The sequence below is a fragment of the Eschscholzia californica genome, unplaced genomic scaffold, assembly GCF_041429995.1.
Source record: "Eschscholzia californica isolate CP2 unplaced genomic scaffold, dmEscCali1.0.p SCAF_2, whole genome shotgun sequence".
Lineage (NCBI taxonomy): Eukaryota > Viridiplantae > Streptophyta > Magnoliopsida > Ranunculales > Papaveraceae > Eschscholzia > Eschscholzia californica.
In genome coordinates, this window is record NW_028238309.1 from 66,599,613 (window position 1) to 66,621,048 (window position 21,436).

Here is a 21,436-nt window from a genome sequence, read left to right on the forward strand (position 1 = left end):
TATCATTGTTGTACTTTCTTACCATCACATACATAGGGTGGTGAGTAGACAAAATGACCAGGGAAAAAAATGAGTGGTGGAAATGGTTGATTGAAGAAACATAGAGAGATATTCAACCGTTAAAATCAGAATCAGTGCCCTTTAAGTTATGAAAAAGAGGTAAAGTACACTTTCCGGCTCCGTCACGGCATGCACCAAATCAGAATTACCAAATTAATTTCTCTCACTAACCTTCAATGCTTTCATAATTAATCAAGGACAAATAGATAGTACTACTAAATCGTTTTTTTTTGGGTTGCAAAGTCTACTAAATTGTTTGTTATTTATGTTTGAAAAACTATGATGGCTATAATTGTTCTTTTGCTGGAATTACGATGAAAAATACGATTAATAAGAAGATTAATGTTAAAAAGAAGAGAGTTAAAAAAATGATCATCTAATCTTTTTATTTAATTTTGTGTCTGGTTAATGATGGTAACCAAATATTTATTTTGAGAACCATACCTAATAGTAATGTAGCAAAAAATAGAATGGCATAGAAAAACAAGGGGAACAAAAACTTATGGTACTAGATCTAGCTAGGCAGTAAACCAAGGGAGGGTAACTATCATGGACTAAACTTGTCCAAATTCAAGTGTGCCAGTCTACTAAAAGAAACTTAAATAGGTCGGCTTCTTTAATTGATGAAATTAAATGAACATCTCTACTATCACATGAGATAATAATAAATTGATACAACCCAATTTCACCCCAACGAAAAGAGAGCGAAAACTGCTCTCGAGATTGTCTGAAGTCTAGACTATAGGTGAACATTCAAACTTAATCAAGGTCAAAGTTTTTTGGGTGGTTTTGTGGGGACTTCTCCGTAAACAAAACTCTGTACATGCAGGTCTGAGCCTGAGGTGTTACAATATCAAACTGCTAAGGCTTAGGGACGTCACAAGTGGTGTCAACGACCAGAGCAACTCTTATCTGAAGGTAGGATATTGTGATAGTCGCACATCGCACGCGAGAATGTCTGGAGCCTAGGCTATAGATGAACGCTCAAGCATAGTAAGTGTCGAAGTCTTTCGGGTGGGCTTGTGAAGCGATCGCCAAGAACAAAACCACGCACCTGTGGACTTGGGTCTTAAGTGTCTGAAACGAGAACAATATCGATAACGGTTAAGACTTGGGGTCGTCCCAACCTAAGCCTAAAAATTTGGCATGTCCTCTTAACCCATACCAGCTCAAAATGTGAGTGAGAGAAAGAGAGTGTATTCAGTTGTACTTATTAAGTAATCATTAATGAATTCATTTAAAATTTGAAGTGTGATGACTACTAGGAAGAACTAAAGCAATTAATTTTCTTTGATATTGTAGAAAGGGATGAACACTTTTGGTGCTGACAGATATTGAAGAAACCCCTTCTTCTTCAGCAAAGAATAACCTCCCTTGAAGCAATGCATCTTTTCATTTCTATAATCACCCTTTCTTCTTTCTTTCTTTCTCTTTTTATTGGGATTGTTTCTAGTTAACTTTCTCCTATCACATATCACTACCCAAAATCTAGAGGGAGAGAGAGAGAGATGAAAAGATACTGCATGCCCACCTCTAATTCCTCCGCCTCTTCTTCATCTTCACATTCTGTTCTGTTTTTCTTACTTTTAATCCCATTCTTAGTAGTTTCAATAGTAATTTTCACTCACACTAACACTACTAGCTCAAATGGGGTTTTGAAAATTTCAGATTTAAATGCAAAAAAAGTAACCAATCCAACAGTAAGCATTGTTTTTCATCAAATCTTTATGAATATAAATTTGGGTCATCACCATTTTAAGAAAGAATATGAAACTCCCAACTAATTTTACTTAATTCTTTTAATGATAGGTTTCAAGTGTTGATGGAGATTACAGTACTAGTGGGAACTCAACAATGGAGGTGAAAAAACAGAGGATTGAAGTTGGTCTTGCTAGAGCTAGAGCTTTAATAAAAGAAGCTACTAAGAGGAATGAAAATAAAACACTCACCCAAGTTGATGATCAAGATTATGTTCCTCAAGGACCCATTTATAGAAATGCAAACTCGTTTCATCGGTAAAATTCGTTCTTGTTAATCTCAAATAAGACTAGATTCATGTTATATGTTCTTAACAATGATCTTGCTATAGGGAAATTTAAATTCGAAATGTTTTGTTAAAAATGCAGGAGTTATCTTGAGATGGAGAAGAGGTTTAAGATATTCGTTTACGAAGAAGGAGAGCCACCGATATTCCACGATGGTCCATGTAAAAGTATATATTCAACAGAAGGAATGCTTATTCATCAAATGGAGATGGAAACTAAATTTAGAACTAGAGATCCTAACCAAGCTCATGTCTTCTTTCTTCCATTTAGTGTTGTTAAACTAGTTCAATATCTTTATGAGCCTAATTCACATGAAATCGATGCCATCGGTCGGACTATTCTTGACTACGTAGATATCCTCGCGGCTAAATACCCGTATTGGAATCGAAGCCTTGGTGCTGATCATTTCATGCTTTCTTGCCATGATTGGGTAACTAAATTGAACCTCAAAAACCCATTTTTTGTCACCTGTCTTTTACCTCAAGACTAATGTTTTTTGCAATAATTCACAGGGACCACGAACATCGGCTTATGTTCCAAAACTATTTGACAAATCTATTCGGGTTTTATGCAATGCAAACACTTCCGAAGGGTTCAAACCTTCAAAAGATGTATCTTTTCCTGAAATTCATCTAAGAACAGGAGAAATTACAGGTCTTTTAGGTGGTCCTTCCCCATCTCGTCGTTATGTTCTTGCATTCTTTGCGGGTGGTTTACATGGTTATATAAGATTTCTACTTCTTCGGCAATGGAAGAACAAAGATCAAGATGTTCAAGTGTACGAAAATCTCCCAGACGGAGTGTCTTACGATAAAATGATGAAGAATACCAAGTATTGTCTTTGTCCTAGTGGATATGAAGTTGCTAGTCCAAGAATTGTTGAAGCAATTTATGCAGAATGCGTTCCCGTTCTAATTTCCGATAATTACGTCCCACCGTTTAGCGATGTTCTTGACTGGAATTCATTTTCGGTTCAGATTTCTATCAGTGATATACCAAACATAAAGAGAATTCTAATGGGAATCTCTCAAACTAGGTATCTAAAATTGCAGAGAAGGGTGAAACAAGTTCAAAGACATTTTGTTATAAATGGACCTCCTAAAAGATACGACGTTTTCCATATGATCATTCATTCTATTTGGCTAAGAAGGTTGAACTTCAAGGTTGTAGATGCTTGATTATTCATTCATGTTTCTTTGCACTAACCACTTTTGAGCTTAATCCATTTATATATTAGTACAGAGCTAGTGTCGAAATAGTGTAAGAACTTCTTGTACTATCATACATTGTTCATATTATAACATAAAAATCGAACAAGGCATTAAACATGTAAGGGAAACTTTATAAATTAAATGATTTTGGAGGTAGAAATGTGCATAAGCAGAAGCTATGGTTGTTAAAATAACAAAACTATAGGTGCAAGAAGGGAGTTGTGTTGAAGGACTACTGGTATAGTTGTGTATTAGCACTATAGGTTATTATAAAATTTATACACTGTGACATCCTTTTCAAACCATAGGACTACTCGTATGGTCGCCCCCTTTTATGAGGTCATTTAGTTTGGGTGAGGTATACACAATGTATCATTCAACATTGAATTTTAGTGCAACCGGCTAATGCAACAAATTAACCTAGGATGAGACACTGTCTAGTTGGGAAGGGTTAAATAAGTCTTAGCAAGTGACTAAGTCTCCAATAACATACACCAATTTCCTATTAATTTGGAGTTAGTGGGTTGGTTTCCCTGTATTTAGGAACAAACTAATTTTTCATCTATAGAAATTTGGAGTTTTTCCCTTGATCAAATTAAACCTTGATTACACAAAGTATTAGGTTTGTTCACATCTCTCTCTCTCTCTCTCTCTCTCTCTCTCTCTCTCTCTCTCTCTCTCCTTTGAGTACTATAATCTATTCGAGGTAAGAAGCAGACCTCATTTACCTCCTTTCCTTTTTAATTTTAATTTTCATTAGTCTACTGTTTTGTGTTTTGTTGATTAAAATGGGGTTTAGTGTTGTTTGTTGTTGTTGATGTTTTGTAGTGAGAAAAGAACAATAAGAATGAGATATCGCGATGAAAGGACATTTTTCTCAATGAAAATGAGGGATGATGGTGAAATGACTATTTTCATACCGTTGTGGCGGTACTTAACCCGGTATGTGATTATAACTTGGGTGATGGGTATTTGTGGTGCTCTGGTCATCGGGTATGTGGCTGTTATAGATGGTGGTCTTTCTTCAGTTCCTAACGTCTTTCTGAAAAATGTCGAACAAATGAAAGAAATGAAGCACTTCGTCAATGTGTGGTTACCCATAAGTATTATGATCACCTACATAGGTCTAGTCCACTGTTCAACCATCAAAAAAATGAAAAAAGATCATAAAGCGTTATGTGTTACGTTAATTCTATTTGGTATCTTCTGCGATTGGGACTCCACCAAGTTTTATATGAGTAGGCACATCTATGATTTTCCTTTACATATGGGACGATGTCTGATTTATCTAGCTTTTCTTTTTGCATTTGAATTGCCAAGGTATATGTGTGAGATGGCTCCTAGTAGTTGTCATCATTTTCTCATACTCAGCTTCGAATTGATGATAGCAATGGGAATCTTTCTTGGACATCTTGTTAACTACAATATTGGGTCGCATTGGAGTTTCTTTTTAGTCGTCATCCCTGCTTCTATTATGTCAATCGGATATTATCGACTCCCGTGTACCCCCATTTACATGATAGAGATGGGTGAATCAGGAAAAGCTAGAGACATACTCTCGTTAATTCATGGGATCAAGAATATTTACGAAGTTGACAATAAATTCTTTAATTTGGTACAGTCTCATGCTAATGAGAAAGAATCAACGATGCACCCACGACCTCTTATGATGGCTTTACTGGTTGCACTTCTCCAACAACTAACTGGAGTCAATGTGATATTGTTTTATAGTCCTTCAGCCTTCGAGGCAATTGGTTTTGATTCCAATGCCTCTCTAATGGTTGGTGTTCTTGTAGGAGGAGTCAATGTTATTGCTACTTTCGTTTTTGTTCTCTTTGGGGACAGACGGCCGACTACGTTCAAGCTCAGAATTGGAGCAATTTTGATGTTTGTCTGCCAGGTATGTTTTTCTGCCAGGTCTATAACTTCCCTGCATTTTAAATTTTATGATTACTTTAGTTAACTAACAAATGATAAAATATCATTTTTCAGATAATCATTGGAATCTTAGCTCTAATCTCAATCAAAGAGCATGGCAACTCTATAATACTAGCTACGTGCATATATATTGCATGCTACGTATGGTCGTGGGGTTCAGTTTGGTTAGTACCTAATGAGATATTCCGAACCCTTAAAATACCTTTGGCAATCCAATGGAGTCAAAATGCGTCAGCTAATTTGCTAGCAAACACGATCATGTCTTTCGTCTTCCTATCCATGAGCAACAGTCTCAAATTCAGCATTTATTGTGTAATTTTTTCATTTGTCGTGTTGATTTTGTTTGTTGTTTTCTTCTTGCCTGAAAATGATGGTTTATCTGCTGAAGAAACGTCCAAAGTGTGGAAGCAACATTGGTTTTGGAGAATATTTTTTACAAGTAATGGGGGTGGTTGTGGTGTTGGTTGCGGCAGCGGTAAACATGACCACGATGGTCGTGAAGGAGGTGTTGGTGGCAACGGTGATTATGATGTTATATTTGGAGCAGGAACCAACATTGTATTACCGTAATATAAGGTTTTAAAAGGAAGGGGTGAAATCGTACTTAGTTTTTTTTTTTAATAGTTTAGATATGTGTTGCTTATGGTTGTTCATGTTACTCGCTCTTAATTTAAAGAAAAAGCGATTTTTTGTTATGATATTTATAATCATGGACCATCTTTTATTTGTGTACATTATTAGTGTTATAAGTAGAATATCTTGATTTATTTATTTTTTTTAAATAAACAAGAATTTCATTCATAGAAGGAATACATTCTAACAAATTCCATGGTTTTGATGATCTTGACTCCTTTGAGTACTACAACATGGATATACTCAAGTAAATAACAAAATAAAACCTATAAAAGTAAAGACAACATGAAGGGAAATGAAACACAAAATTACAAAATAAAATAAAAAGACTCTAAAGGTCACAAATAAAAGAAACTTAAAGATCACGATGGAGACCCTAAAGGTCACAAATAAAAGATCTTAAAGATCACGAGGAAAACCCTAAAGATCGTGTATTATAATACTTAATTATATGTAATCAGGATGGGCTAAATAGAGATACGGTTTCATCAAGAGCACCACCAAGTTTCTCTGAGACAATTATTATACTTGATTTCAAAGATGAAGGTTGAGTGATTTCATAACTTTATTTTCTTGTAGTTTAGGTATAATCTTTCTTCCTCCATTGATATTTTCTTCTTATCATCGAGATACAGAAACCCATATCCATGAGGAAAAAAATGAAATTTGGATGTGGAAAATACCTTCTAGTTCCCTCCCCTTCTTTCTTGTTTTCTTTAAACTCTTTTAAATCTCTTCTTTTCTTTAAAATCTCTTAAATCTAAAAAAGAAAATCGAATATCTACTTCCAAACAAATTACTATAGATTAAAAGAAAAATATATAAATAACAAGAGGAAATTCCGGAAAAAGAACCCCTCCTCCGGAATAATTGAAGATCTAGAAAACTGGTTTGGAGAGAATTGAAGAGAATATCCTGAATTTATAAGATGTATTTGAAGTGAAAATTTCGAAAGGTTTTCATCCAATTTAATGCCCCTGATGTTGGCAATTTCTCGGTATGTATTTTGGGTCAATCGACCCGGTTTCACTGACCACCGCGCCACCCAACCCAATGACCCGATTTCAGCATCCATCTACAGGCACCGCCTTTATGAGCACTTTAAAATCGTCCATTAACTTAACCGGTATATGTATTTCTTTTTACCTTTGGTTATTGGTTCAGATGTCGTCAAACACATTTGCTCTAGGCTTTCTTCTTTCACGTCTTATCGTATAGCCCCATCTAACTACAAAAATGATTGTTTGGCAAAAAAATTATCATAATAACTAGAAAAAGTCTAGACATTTATTTATTTTTGTTGAAAATATTTGGCAGAAGTTACCGAAATATTACGTGTAATAGTAGATAAAATTAAATTAATGTTGATAATTGTTATTCAGGTCATTGTCTTTTTTTTTCATTCCCAAAATAATCTTACCCACTAAATCTCACTCTCTCCCTCTTTAAAAAATAAATAACTTTTTGTTTTACGATTTGTTCTTCTCCTCCTTGGAGTTTTGTCTTCTTCTTCTTAAGATTTCTTCTTCTAATACTTCTTCTTCCGCAAATCTTCTTCTTCTTCAACGAATCTTTGTCTACGAAACTATGAGATGAAAATTTCAGAAACGAATTTTTTATTGAAAACTTCAAACCAACTACTATTGAAAGCTTCATTCGTGATTTTATGGTAACTATGACCAATCGAGAGAGAGGGAAACATGCATATCGATTTCATGTTCGATTTTCTGTTACCAACACAAATCGATTTTCTGTTAAGACAACAAGTACGAGATAGCTTAGTGGTTAGACATTTATCCCACACACATGAAGGTTTTTTCTCTTTTATTTTAAGCTAATATAACGACTAGAGTACTCATAAATATTTACATTTGTAAGATTTATTAAGATCTACCAGGAGTAATGAAAAATCGTAGTAAATTCAGTTGAGAAATGTCTGAGGATCAATTTTGTGCACCTTAACTAAAACTACATGCCTCTTATCAAATAAAGTTGTACCGTGAAATCATAAGAATGACAAAATTTGACATGTCCTCTTAACCCATACCAGCTCTAACTGCATGTGAGTGAGAGAAAGAGAGTGTATTCAGTTGTACTAGGAAGAACTAAAGCAATTAATTTTCTTTGATATTGTAGAAAGGGATGAACACTTTTGGTGCTGACAGATATTGAAGAAACCCCTTCTTCTGCAGCAAAGAATAACTTCCCTTGAAGCAATGCATCTTTTCATTTCTATAATCACCCTTTCTTCTCTCTTTCTTTCTCTTTTTATTGGGATTGTTTCTACTTAACTTTCTCCTATCACATATCACTACCCAACATCTAGAGAGAGAGAGAGAGAGAGAGAGAGAGATGAAAATATATTGCATGCCCACCTCTACTTCCTCTGACTCTTCTCCATCTTCACATTCTGTTCTGTTTTTCTTACTCTTAATCCCATTCTTAGTAGTTTCAATTGTAATTTTCTCTCTAAGATCATCTCAGAATACTAATACTAATTCATCCACTAGCTGGTTTTCTCTCTCTTCTCACACTCACACCAACACTAACACTACTAGCTCAAATGGGGTTCTGAAAATTTCAGAGTTGAATGCAAAAAAAGTAACCAATCCAACAGTAAGCATTGTTTTTCATCAAATCTTTATGAATGCAAATTTGGGTTATCACCATTTTTAGAAAGAATATGAAATTTCCAACTAAATTTTACTTGATTCTTTTCATATAGGTTTCAAGTGTTGATGAAGATCACAGTACTAGGAGGAACTCAACAACGGAGGTGAAAAAACAGAGGATTGAAGTTGGTCTTGCTAGAGCTAGAGCTTTAATAAAAGAAGCTACTAAGAGGAATGAAAATAAAACACTCACCCTAGTTGATGATCAAGATTATGTTCCTCAAGGACCCATTTATAGAAATGCAAACTCGTTTCATTGGTAAAATTCGTTCTTGTTCATCTCGAATAAGACTAGATTCATGTTAAATGTTCTTAATAATGATTTTGCTATAGGGAAATTTAAATTCGAAATGTTTGTTAAAAATGTAGGAGTTATCTTGAGATGGAGAAGAGGTTTAAGATATTCGTTTACGAAGAAGGAGAGCCACCGATATTCCACGAGGGTCCATGTAAAAGTATATATTCAATAGAAGGAATGTTTATTCATCAAATGGAGATGGAAACTAAATTTGGAAACTAAATTTAGAACTAGAGATCCTAACCAAGCTCATGTCTTTTTTTCTTCCATTTAGTGTTGTTAAACTAGTTCAATATCTGTACGAGCCTAATTCCCATAAAATCGATGCCATCGGTCGGACTATTCTTGACTACGTAGATATCCTCGCGGCTAAATACCCGTATTGGAATCGAAGCCTTGGTGCTGATCATTTCATGCTTTCTTGCTATGATTGGGTAACTAAATTGAACTTCAAAAACTCATTTTTTGTCATCTGTCTTTTACATCACGACTCATGTTTTTTTTTTTTGCAATAATTCACAGGGACCTCGAACATCGGCTTATGTTCCAAAACTATTTGATAAATCTATTCGGGTTTTATGCAATGCAAACACTTCCGAAGGGTTCAAACCTTCAAAAGATGTATCTTTTCCTGAAATTCATCTAAGAACAGGAGAAATTACAGGTCTTTTAGGCGGTCCTTCCCCATCTCGTCGTTATGTTCTTGCATTTTTTGCGGGTGGTTTACATGGTTATATAAGATTTCTACTTCTTGAACAATGGAAGAACAAAGATCAAGATGTTCAAGTCTACGAAAATCTCCCAGACGGAGTGTCTTACGATAAAATGATGAAGAATAGCAAGTATTGTCTTTGTCCCAGTGGATATGAAGTTGCTAGTCCAAGAATTGTTGAACAATTTATGCAGAATGCGTTCCTGTTCTAATTTCCGATAATTACGTTCCACCGTTTAGCTATGTTCTTGACTGGAACTCATTTTCGGTTCAGATTTCTATCAGCGATGTACCAAACATAAAGACAATTCTAATCGGAATCTCTCAAACTAGGTATCTAAAATTGCAGAGAAGGGTGAAACAAGTTCAAAGACATATTGTTATAAATGGACCTCCTAAAAGATACGATGTTTTCCATATTATCATTCATTCTATTTGGCTAAGAAGGTTGAACTTTAAGGTTGTGGATGCTTTATTATTCATTCATGTTTCTTTGCACTAACCACTTTTGAGCTTGTAAGAAAACTCTAAGAACTCTAATGTTTATCTTTTATTCAATCAATCATCTTCTTCTTACAAGCTAGTATTTATACAAGTTGTGGATACAAGAGAAGAAGAGAATTAAAAACAGAAAACAGAAAAGTAGTTAGTTAGACAACTAATTCATGATTAGTTGTAACTAACTTTATTTGTTATATATGTTTCTTGATTTCAGATTAATAGTCAATATGAATTGACTGACCAGAGATGGACCTGAAGTCAAGATGGACCTGGTCAAGACAACTTCATAGACTTGACCGAAGACTTTGGTCAAGATTGACCCAAGTATATAAAGGAGATTATTTTGCCCTAAGCCTGATTCTTCACTTCCTCTTCATCTCTTCGAAACCCTATTTCCTTTTCTCTCTGAAACCCTAGTTTTACAGAGCTTAATCCATTTATATATTAGTACAGAGCTAGTGTCGAAATAGTGTAAGAACTTCTTGTACTATCACACATTGTTCATATTATAACATAAAAACCACGAACAAGACATTAAACATTTAAGGGGAACTTTACAAATTAAATGATTTTGGAGGTAGAAATGTGCATAAACACAAGCTAGGGTTGTTAAAATAACAAAACTATAGGTGCAAGAAGGGAGGTGAGTCTTGAAGGACTACTCCTATAGTCACATATTAGCACTATATTATATATGTTATTATAAAAGTGGTCATGGCTTGGAAGTCCAAAAGTTAGGGCGGTCTATGGTCCACCATAAAGATCTATAGATTTTTAGTTCTTTGTCCAAAATGTCTAAAATACCCTCAGACAAAAGATTTTATACATCTGGTAGTTTGTATATTGCATCTGGTTACATGGGACTTCAGTTAGGACTAGAGTATGAATATGAGTAAAACACAAGCGGCCATGATTTAAGGAAGAAGAAGATGGTTTAGATTTAAGGGTTTTGTATTTACAACCCTAGTGTAGTGAAGAAGATGAATGTGGTTATAGAGAGAGAAAGACAGATAAGTTTGCCCAATTTCTATGTAGTTCTAAGGTTTCAAATTCATAATTATGGAAATCCAAGCTTAATCTCAAACTCTTCAACTCTAATCTCAGCCAAAGAGTACGCCAACTCTATGATACTAGCTACGTGCATCTACATTTCATGCCACGTGTGGTCGTGGGGTTCAGTTTGATTAGTACCTAATGAGATACTTCGAACCCTGGAAATACCTGTGGCAATCCAATGAAGTCAAAATGCGTCAGCTAATTTGATAGCAAGCACAATCATAACTTTCATCTTCCCTTTCCTGATCGACTATCTCAAATTCAGAATTTATTGTGCAATTTTTTCATTTTCCGGGTTGATTATGTTTGTTGTCTTGTTTTTGCCTGAAACCGATGGTTTATCTGTTGAAAGAACGTCCACATTGTGGAAGCAACACTAGTTTTGGTGAATGTTTTTTTACCAATAATGGCAATGGTGATGGCTTTAGTGGCGGCCGCTGTGATGATGACCACAATATGGTGGTGATGAAGGTGTTGGTGTCAATTGTAATAGTCATGTTATATTTGATCGGGAACCAACGGTGCATTACCCTAATATATCATACAATATAAAGATTTAAAAGGCAAATTTGTACTAATTTATTTATTTTTCTGTAGTCCTCGCTTTGGTCATGACTGTTCTTGTTGTTAGGTCCTAATCAAAATAAAATTGTTATTTTTGTTATATCGTAGTAACCATGGACCATGTACTATTTGTGTACATTATTAGCATTACAAGTCCGTTAAGACTTTTACAAGAAGAGAATATCTTGAATTTAATGTATTAAATTAATGAGTTATTTCTCAAATGGCCCCCAACTTTGTGAACAGCTTCCTGCCTAGCCCCCTACTTTAGCAAAAATATTCATATGGTCCCCAATTTTCAGTCACCGTTGACTGTCTGTTACTCTCTCTCCTCCACCTCATTTCTTCTCTCTGCCACCTCATCTTCTCGCCACCTAATCATCTTCTCCGACGAAAGTCGACGGCCAAAACATTAAATTCAAAACATTGTTGGGTTCATGTGGTGAACTTAGTTAAGTTTGGAAGTGTTGAAGATTAACCAGACAATATTTCTAAGATACCTAGAACTAACTGAAATACCATAGGGTCAAAAAAATATAACACGTACCATTTTTAATTTGATTAGCTACTTGACGGACCAAAAAGTTGCGCGCTACCTTGTTTGATTTGGATAACTGATTGGTGGATCTTCAAAACCTAGACATCAATTTTAAAACCCTACTTCATAGACCAAAACATTAAATTCAAAAGTTACTATTTTATTCACACTAAACACCCAATAACCTAACTCATTTGACGTGTTCTTTTACCATTATTCTTGTAGCACTCGTCTGTAAATTTGGTGCCGCGCATATGTAGTTTATCGTTCTTCTGCCTAGATTTGGTTTACTTGAAACTTACACTATTTCTTCGTCACAAATTTATTGCTGGTCAAGTTACTACTTGGATCAGATATGTTAGGAGATATATCGATTACTCAAAATCAGACAATTGATGAGGTGTATTCATGTAATTGATGATGATGATGATGATGATGATGATGATGATGATATACATTTTGTTTTCTGTAATAAATTAAGAGAATGAATTGGTGTCTTTGAGTTTTCTGTCTAGAATTTGTTAGGGTTAGAAGCATTCTTCAATAAGGAAGAGGGATTTAGTTGTCACTCCATTAAAAATAAATGATTATTTTTCACCCAATATTTTTGTCTACATAAAAAATTCGGTTATCCACATATTGGTTGCTTTAACTAATGGTGTAGCGAAACCCTAACGATAAAGAAATGATAATTAGCGAGAAAATCACAATCTTCTTCTCTATAAACATGATGAAAAAATCACCCACATCAAAGAGAACAAAAAATCAGGAGAAACTGTAGTAAGTTTTTGTCCTAACTGGATTTTAAATTTTGAAAACTCAAAACGGAAGCTCAGATTCCCCTTAGACAATAAAAGTGTTTCTCTCTATTTTCTTGCATTGTTGAATCAATAGTTGCCAAAATGAAGGGAAAAAAGGGTTGATACAAAACCAAAAAAAAACAGTTAAATTATTCATGAGACAAAATTTCAATTTATAACTTTGACACCAACGTCACGGATTCTGTCATAAGTGACGGCTGGTTAGGCTTTAGTAACGTGGCTATTTTGCAATGATATTTAGTATGTGGAGAAAGATTTCTCATAAACACAGAGTATTTAATTTTGGTACAATAAGTTGAATGAGTTGTTGTATTGATAACATCACAGGTTTTAGTTTTCGGTAAATAGTTGTTTGAAATATCACGCTATTCTATTGATTGACGTATGAAGAAGTTCTTAGCTACTTCACTCCTAATTGTGTAATCTTGCCGTTGCCCGTAATATTTTCTTCAATTCCCCTCAAATCCCCAAAAAAAATTCAGTCATCAAAACTTTCAATCATAAAACAATATCAAAATAATTGGGGAAAAAAAGAGATTTTAGTTTAAAATTACCAAAACTAGCTTGAAATATTATGTATGTAATGTTTTTCTCTAATTACTTCTGAACTCTTCAACTTAAAAGTATCTTATATTTATTAAAGTAAGAAATTCAACAAAGAAGAAATAGGAATTTTAAGATCTTGAACAAATTTGTTTCCTGGGTCCAAATGAAGGCTGTGATATGTCTTGAGACTTGAACAAATTCTATTTTTGGAAGAAGAAACATTGATGTTTTGCATTATTAATCTTTGGGGAAAATCCCCAATACCCAAAGATGTTTTGCATGCATAGATTAAACCTAAACTAATATAATTGGGGGATAAAATTTTGATGCGATTGTTTAATTGTCTTGGATATGCAATAACTTACTAGGAAATCTACAATAAGGAAAACTGGTTAATCATATTTTATGTGGATTATGATGATTATGATTCAAATAAGGTGGAGACACTGGAAGAGAGAGAAATCTGAAATTCAATAGAGAGGAAGAGAGAAGGGTCTGAAATTCAAATAGAGAGAGAAAGTGAAATGTGTTAATGTGCATCTGTTTATGACTATTTTTTTTTTTTTTTACTGAAGGATGTGTTAATGTGGTCATCAGTTTTTATTTATTTTGTTAATAACATGTATGGGATGTAATTTTTGGGGAAAAAAAAAAAGAATTAGTACCCATAACAGAAATTTAATAAAGTTGGAAAAAAGGGGCTACTTTTGAATTTAAGAAAAACGGGAGGTCAAAAAGGAAGTTGGTCCAAATTAAAGGGCTACAAAAGAAATAACTCTTAACAAAACTAAATCTTTATTAAACTGGGACACGCGTCCAGATCTTACTTCATTACACATTAAACGTGGACAGTCTATAGATGATACTTCATTACAGAGAACCTTCAATTAAAAAAAACAAACCCTTAACCTACCATCACCAACAAAACAACAGAAATACAACTGACCCCCAATCCATCTTCAATCTTACTTGTTAGGCAGGTGGTTCCACTGGAGAATCGGTGACAGAGACAAAATTAGTGTGGGATGATGACCGACTAGATGTCCCACTTCCTAGGTGAGTAGTGCTAGAAGTCCTACTCGTTACCCCACTTTGGAACCCACTTGGTTGCCCCACAACACGAGCGTCCTCCCTGACCTGAGGCGGTTCATTGTCTTCTCTCTCATTTACCACACTAAAAAATGATTTTATGGCCCCAAGCATTGTGAAAAAAGCACTTCTGATCCTACTATTATCATCCAGCGACGTGATTTGGTAGACCAAAGTGAGAACGAAAACAAAAACGCCCAAAATGAATTGCCCCAATGAAAATTTTGGGAATGTGGCCAACGTAAAGGTCACTGCCGAACTCATAATACTACTACTAATAATTCCCGATCCATCCCTATCAAAAAAAATCCCTATGAAGCATACTAAGGCACCATTTAGTGTTGTGGCCGCCATTATTAAGATGGCATGTCTCGACATCAAACAAGTAATCATGTAGTTAAAGAACCAAATCACAAACACACCAAAAGATCCAATTCGAGACAATCCTTTTCTGACTCCACCAGGCTGACCATGAGTCCAACCCACAAAGCAAAGGTTAACTATCCCTATGACCCAAGCAAGAACGCTATCAATAAAAGGAAACGTATATCTAGAAGGGTTACCTTCCTTGGCATCTGTAAATATCTTGTTCCAAGGGATGAGGTGCAAGAATGAGTAGACACAGACAGGTAGAAAGAAGACGAAGAGAACTTCAAACATTGCAACCACAGTGACACGCCTCGCCTACATTTCAAAGAAAAAAAAAAGTTAGAAATATTAATTTAAAAACTACAGCAGACATTTTAAAATAGATCTAAAACACCAACTTCATCTCAAATGGCCAAAACTTCATTTTAAAAATAAAACAATAATGAAAGGTCAGAAACCATGAAAACCAGTGAGAAATCAGAAAACCCCCCAAAAAAAAATTCTGGAATCAAACCCAACGGCGATTTACCCGAGTGTTAGATCCCCTCAGAAATCTTCTTGCTAGAAAAATGACTGATATAAAACAAACAATGATAGTGATAAAACTTTGTTGAACAAAATCTTAAGTTCTTTACATTTATTCTGAAAAGGAAAAATTGTTGAAAAGTGAGAAGCAGAAAATCAATACACAAGTTTTCAGCAAAAAAAAACTAACCATCTTGCTAGAGAGAGAGAGAGAGAGAGAGAGAGAGGTGTAGAAGATGAGAGTGAAATAATCAGACTACGACCCATGTATATATATACAAAAAGAGATAGTAGAAACCCTAAAAAATCGTTGCAACAGATTAGTAACAACCTCTCTGGTTCTTGCTAACAGAAATATTCTATCATTCAACCGAACAGAGGTAGTGGGAGGAGAAAGAAGGAGGGGGAGAGAGAGAAAGAAAAAATATAGAGAGAGAGAGAAAGTCCCACGAGAAAGAATGAAAGAAAAAAATAAAGCGAAATAAGATCCGTTTTTTAGAAGTGACTCGTAACTTTTTTTATTCTTTTTTATTATCAAAAAGAAAAACTTTTTGTATTCTTTATTCCTGAATATTCAATTACATAGGACCGACCATTAACCCTATTGCAACTTCTTTTTTTTGTTGTGGATCGTAACATTGATTTTTTTTATGTGACTCGTAAGGTAATTCAACTACATAATCTAACATTTCAACAAAAAAAAAAAACTACATAATCTAACTTTTAAAGATAAAAATTCAGCTTCTATTGCTACTCAACAAAATTACTTTTCGGAAAATACACATGTTTAGTTAGTTAATTAAGTGTAATGAGAGTTGACTACTATGTATTATCAATTGTGGATGTTAATTAATCACATACAGTAATATTTTGGAGGATGGCTAGAATCCTTATGCCACTATTTGTATGTAGCAGTATTATAAGAGGTTACGAGTCTGTCTGGACGATGCGAAAACACGATCAAGAGAAAATACGAGAAACATATCGAAGAGTAATCATTATTCAAACCAAATGCTTCCCTTAAAAGAGAAATAGTACATTTTCGACGAAATCCAGTAAGGTAGGTCACAGACAGGTCAGCTTGAGAGACGAAGAGAGGTCTCAGATTGGTCAATCTGAATGATCTCGTATGACACCCATCTGGCACTTGTCTTCATATGTCTTAGAAACTTTTGTTCTTTATCTTTTGATATAATTTGATGAACGTAAGTGCTAGAATCTCAAAAAAAATTACCCAGTTGATGTGGTGGTTGTGATATTCATCTATCAACGGTCTAAATTTATTGAAATTTTCAAACCACATCAGCTGGAGCCTGGATACCTTGTTTTGTCAATTTTTTTTTTTGTGATTTCAGCATTCCCTTTTATGAAATGTGTTGGATATTTGCTATAAGGTATAATCTTGATCCAAAGAGACTGAAAGTTGAGAGGAAGATAGATCTATCTTGAGATCTTTTAGGTTTCTTGAGGTCCTTGAAGGGTGGGTAATCCCGATCTAACACTTTGCACGCAAGATTGATGTTTGAAGAGAACAATCATTTTCTGTATAATCTTGATCGAGTGATCTTTAAACGAGGTAGATCTCAGAAACAGATTTCAAAATTAAAAACGAATTTGAAGAATAAGATAATCAAGAGAGAACAATTAGAGAGAGGGTGCTTGGACAACTTTTGAAGGAATTTCCTAGGCGCGAAGTCAACTTTTTTTTTTTTGTTGAACTGCGAAGTCAACTCAAAAAGAAATTTATATTAAATGATGGGTAAACCTTACCAACTTTTTTTAATGAAATATCCTCATCCTTGCTTTCAACAAAAAAAAATTTCTTCATAAAAAAAAAGGAAATGTTAAATGTACAAAGAATCTGGTCAAAATGCTAAATGAACGGTCTCGATCAAAGTCAAACTTTGAAAAATTTTGATATTAACTTTTGTCTTCTAGTGAAAATAAATCATTAACTAAAAAACGGTAATTGAAAACAAACAATCCTACTTTTTCACTTAATATGAATAAGAGAGAGAAATGAGCAGGAAAGGACAGTCAACAGTGGAGCATGTGACTAGCTGTGAGCTGGATAGTTGTAATTATCCGTTTGTTGGGATTTTATAGAAAAATGAATTAACCAACGGTATAATATTCTTCTATGGGCCCACTGATCCATCAGAATATTTTAGTATTTGAAAAGTCAGGAGGTAGTAGTAGGGTCTTACCAAGTTATAGAAAAGACCAAGAAATATACTCCTTTTAACCCCTGCTGACCTCTGGAAAAGAAAAAAACAAAAACATAGTCAAATAACCATGGTCAATCTTCTTTTTCCTTTTTTTTATGTTAAATACCCACCAATTATTATTTTTAGATTAAATACAAGTCTAATGATTTTCTCTTACCAAAAAAACAAAAGGTCCAACGATTTTTTTTAAGAATTTTTAGGTATATGGTCAAAAAACAACCCCTAATAACACTTTTAATCATCTCTAAACCCATAAAGGGTATAAAAACCGAAATATTAATACAAATAGATATCTAGTCCATTTGGGTCATCTAGAGAGAAAACACAAATCTTTAGAATAACTATAAAATATTAATACCTAAACTAACCTTCCTTAAATATAAAAACAGATTTAAGCTCAAATTCACCAAATATATTTTTGATTTTTATCTCTCTGTTTCTCTCTCCAATCACGTTTTTATATTAAGAAACCGTGATCTTCTGAAAATAAAAAACTTTTGTAACCGAAACCTTCTTGTTTTCTCACTCTCTACATCTTATTCGAATGAAAATCCTCCATTAAATCAGAGATCTTGTTTCATATTCATTTGAGTTGCTGAAATCATCTTCATCATTGTTAATCAGGTAAAACATAAATCAATTTATAAGTTTTTGTGATTCTGTTTCAGTTTATGGTAGTTGATTCTCTCTCCCTACATCTTAATCTACTGAAAATCTTCCATTAAAACAAAGAAATTGTTTCATATTCATTAGAGCTTTTCAAAATCAGTTTCTTAATTGTTAACCAGGTAAACAAAATTTTGCTTTAATGATTCTGTTTCAAATCGAGTATGTTATTATTGTATTTCTCTCTCTAAAAATTTATTTAATGATTTCGATATTGATGAGATAATCCTTCATTACTGATTCCTATAAATCGAGTATACTTATTGTTGCAATCAATCATCATATCAGATATCTTTAGATATGTAGTTTAAGCTTAATGATATTCGCACTTTTTCTTCAGATATGGTTTTCAATCCATACGGATTTATGAAACGTGGTTTTTTTTCGTACGGTTCCTCATAACAGAATTAACAGTACATGTACTTTATCATAAATTACCATAATTTATAGTAAATTATGCAAACATCTCCCGTACGTTGTTTGTCAAAATGAGAACATGATACATGTAGTTTCTGATTGATTCGAATAATAGGAAAGAGAAAATTTGATTTCCAAATCTGTTTAGAGGAGAGAGAAATTATGATTTATTTCTATCCATTTTTAACTAATAAATCTCCATATTTTTGGCTAATAAATGTCCATATTAAACTTGTAATGAAGAGAGAAAAAATTGGTTTGGAAAAGTTTGGATTTTGTTTCTAAACAGATTATAGATGAGAGAGAAAATTTCGTGAGAATCTATCCATTTTTCCTAAATTTATCCTAAAATCAAGGTACATTAAACCTTTTGAAATTTTTGTCCGGCCCCACATATTAAAATCCCGCGAAAGACGACTGGGACATGGAAGGAATTATGTAATATATATTAAGGGTTTTTAATCCCAAGAACAAAGGGACTAAAAATCCATTTTTTTAGAAGATTGACCCCTAAGCCCTTTTTGAACATTATTTCGGGCTATATACCCCCACATACCCTTTTTTTAATCAAGAAGAAAAAAGACCAATAATTTCTTTTTTAAATTTGCGTAACAATACCTCTATTATGCAGTATAAGGTAGTTTATGCTCCCATAATTTTTTACTTTCTTTCTTTTTTCTTTTTTCGAAATTGTTTTCTCCAAAACAACATTTTCTCTAATATTTATTTCCCTTTGAACCCTAATTTTGTATAAATAAGTTTTTTCTATAGATATTTTCTTTTCCAAAAACAATTTTGTTCTTGAAGATCAATATTTTTCACATAAATTCATTTCTTCCAGAAAATCGGATTTCCTTTAAAATTGTTTTTCGTGACAGTTGTTTTTTTTAGAGAAATCATGTTATTCTCCAAAAAAATTTATCTCTGAAATTAATTTTTTTTCCCTTGAGAAACATTTTTTTCTGGAAAACAATTTTTACGATTAGTTCTTTCAAATCGATTTATATCTCCGAAAGTATTTTTCCGAAGACTATTTATTTTTCGAAAACCGTTCTCCTTATAAATCGTTTTTCCTCCAAAAACAACTTCTTCTCGCAAACCTTTTCTCCGAGAAACTCCTTCATTTTCCTTTAACCGAGACTTCATGAAAATTGTGTTTCCCAAAACATTGTTTTTGTTTTTCGATAACCAAAATTTTCTAAAGATCTTTTGTTTCGTGTAGACAGTTTTCTCAGTTTTCCGAAACCCTTTTTGAAGGAATAATGGGTTCGAACAAAAAAAATCATGAAAAATTTAATTTGCATGAAATTTCAATTTTTAGTAAAAAAATTGTCTTTGGAGAAAAAGAATTATACGTTTTCTTATTACCTTTGTTGAACTAAAATATGAAATAGACATAATTATATAATAAAAGATAATTAAACAACACTATGGTAATAAAATAATACTACAAAAAAATGTATGTTTCAAAATACTGTACACATCATTTAAGAAGATTCTACAAAGTGATTTGATTTTTGTCTTTCAGTTCATTCGTGTGGGACGGGTCCTAGGGAGTCCCAAAATGACGGGCTCCCTACTCCCTAGACTTATTGTGGTAACATTTTTCTGGCCATAATTTAGAAAAGATTAAGAAATTAAGTCTCCCTAGTGGACCTAGTCAATCTATATTAGTAGGTTTTTTGTCTATATCTAAATAAAACCAATATCTTTTACAATACAGAAGAGCTTAGGGTTCCACATTCTCTAAACTTCTCCATCGCTTTTCTTTTTATTTTAGATTTTCACCTCCTAGTTGTTTAGGAGTAATTGAATTTCAGTTTCAAATCCAAATTTTTGATGAAAAAAGATGGGATAAATTCTGGTGAGTGGTGACGAGTCTGGGGCAACAACACTACTGCGCCACAATACTAAAAAATTGAAGCAGGCTTACAAATAGCGTAGAGCATTTTAATATTGTTACGAAAAATAATCATAGAGATGTCTGCCCAACTCCGATTGGAGAAAATAAAACCTAGAATTAGCTGAACAATTGGCCAATTTTTATTGGGACTTTGATGATATGATAGATTTCTTTGCCATAAAATCAACTTATTGACACCCGTAACAAAAACAGGTATTTGATGTATGGTAGAAAAATACGTAATCAAATTAAATTAATCATCAACAAATGTTCTTTGTAACGAACACTGAGAGTAGACGCATATCCATATTCTTAAAAAAGACTAAAGGGGTAGTGGTTTGGGACTTTCACAGAGTTTTATAGACAAAATGTCTCATAGACATTCCAAGACATTTCGGGTGATTTATTATTGACAACATGTCTTCATAGATATTCAAGGCATTGAGTTTGTAGACAAAATGTCTTTATAGACATTTCAAGACATTTGATCCATAGACAAGATGTCTAGGGGAAATTTCAAGATCTTGAATCCATTGACAAAATGTGTAATGCATATTATATCTGTACCAATCAAAAATATATTTTTCGACTTTCGTAGACATCTATGAATATTTGCAAACATTGATGGATATTTGGTGGATTAT

At 33.5% G+C, this 21,436-nt stretch overlaps 2 protein-coding genes, 1 long non-coding RNA gene and 1 pseudogene across 5 annotated transcripts; 3 read left to right on the forward strand and 1 right to left on the reverse strand.

The window, feature by feature from the left end:
- Positions 1-1,311: 1,311 nt before the first annotated feature.
- LOC147560533 (putative glycosyltransferase At5g03795) lies at positions 1,312-3,476 on the forward strand. Its single transcript, XM_086662695.1, has 4 exons — positions 1,312-1,760; positions 1,870-2,075; positions 2,187-2,535; positions 2,618-3,476. Exons 1-4 carry the CDS (start codon positions 1,569-1,571, stop codon positions 3,281-3,283), a joined length of 1,413 nt encoding a protein of 470 aa, XP_086518821.1. The 5' UTR covers positions 1,312-1,568; the 3' UTR covers positions 3,284-3,476.
- A 404-nt stretch (positions 3,477-3,880) lies between these two features.
- On the forward strand, positions 3,881-5,984 carry LOC147560534 (sugar transport protein 1-like). Of its 2 annotated transcripts, XM_086662697.1 has the most exons (3): positions 3,881-4,022; positions 4,145-5,216; positions 5,309-5,984. In XM_086662697.1, exons 2-3 carry the CDS (start codon positions 4,164-4,166, stop codon positions 5,822-5,824), a joined length of 1,569 nt encoding a protein of 522 aa, XP_086518823.1. In that variant the 5' UTR covers positions 3,881-4,022; positions 4,145-4,163; the 3' UTR covers positions 5,825-5,984. The 2 variants fall into 2 exon arrangements, with proteins under 2 accessions (XP_086518823.1, XP_086518822.1); XM_086662696.1 differs by lacking the exon at positions 3,881-4,022 and having other exon boundaries at positions 4,122-5,216.
- Positions 5,985-8,211: 2,227 nt separating this feature from the next.
- Positions 8,212-10,071, forward strand: LOC147560535 (putative glycosyltransferase At5g03795; annotated as a pseudogene). Its single transcript, XR_015234158.1, has 4 exons — positions 8,212-8,503; positions 8,613-8,818; positions 8,929-9,291; positions 9,380-10,071. The product of XR_015234158.1 is annotated as a putative glycosyltransferase At5g03795 (transcript).
- Positions 10,072-14,389: 4,318 nt separating this feature from the next.
- LOC147560536 (uncharacterized) lies at positions 14,390-16,036 on the reverse strand. The gene is made up of 2 exons (XR_015234819.1): positions 15,769-16,036; positions 14,390-15,368 (listed from the first exon to the last, which is right to left on the reverse strand). It is a non-coding gene; the product is annotated as an uncharacterized LOC147560536 (long non-coding RNA).
- Between the last annotated feature and the right edge of the window lie 5,400 nt (positions 16,037-21,436).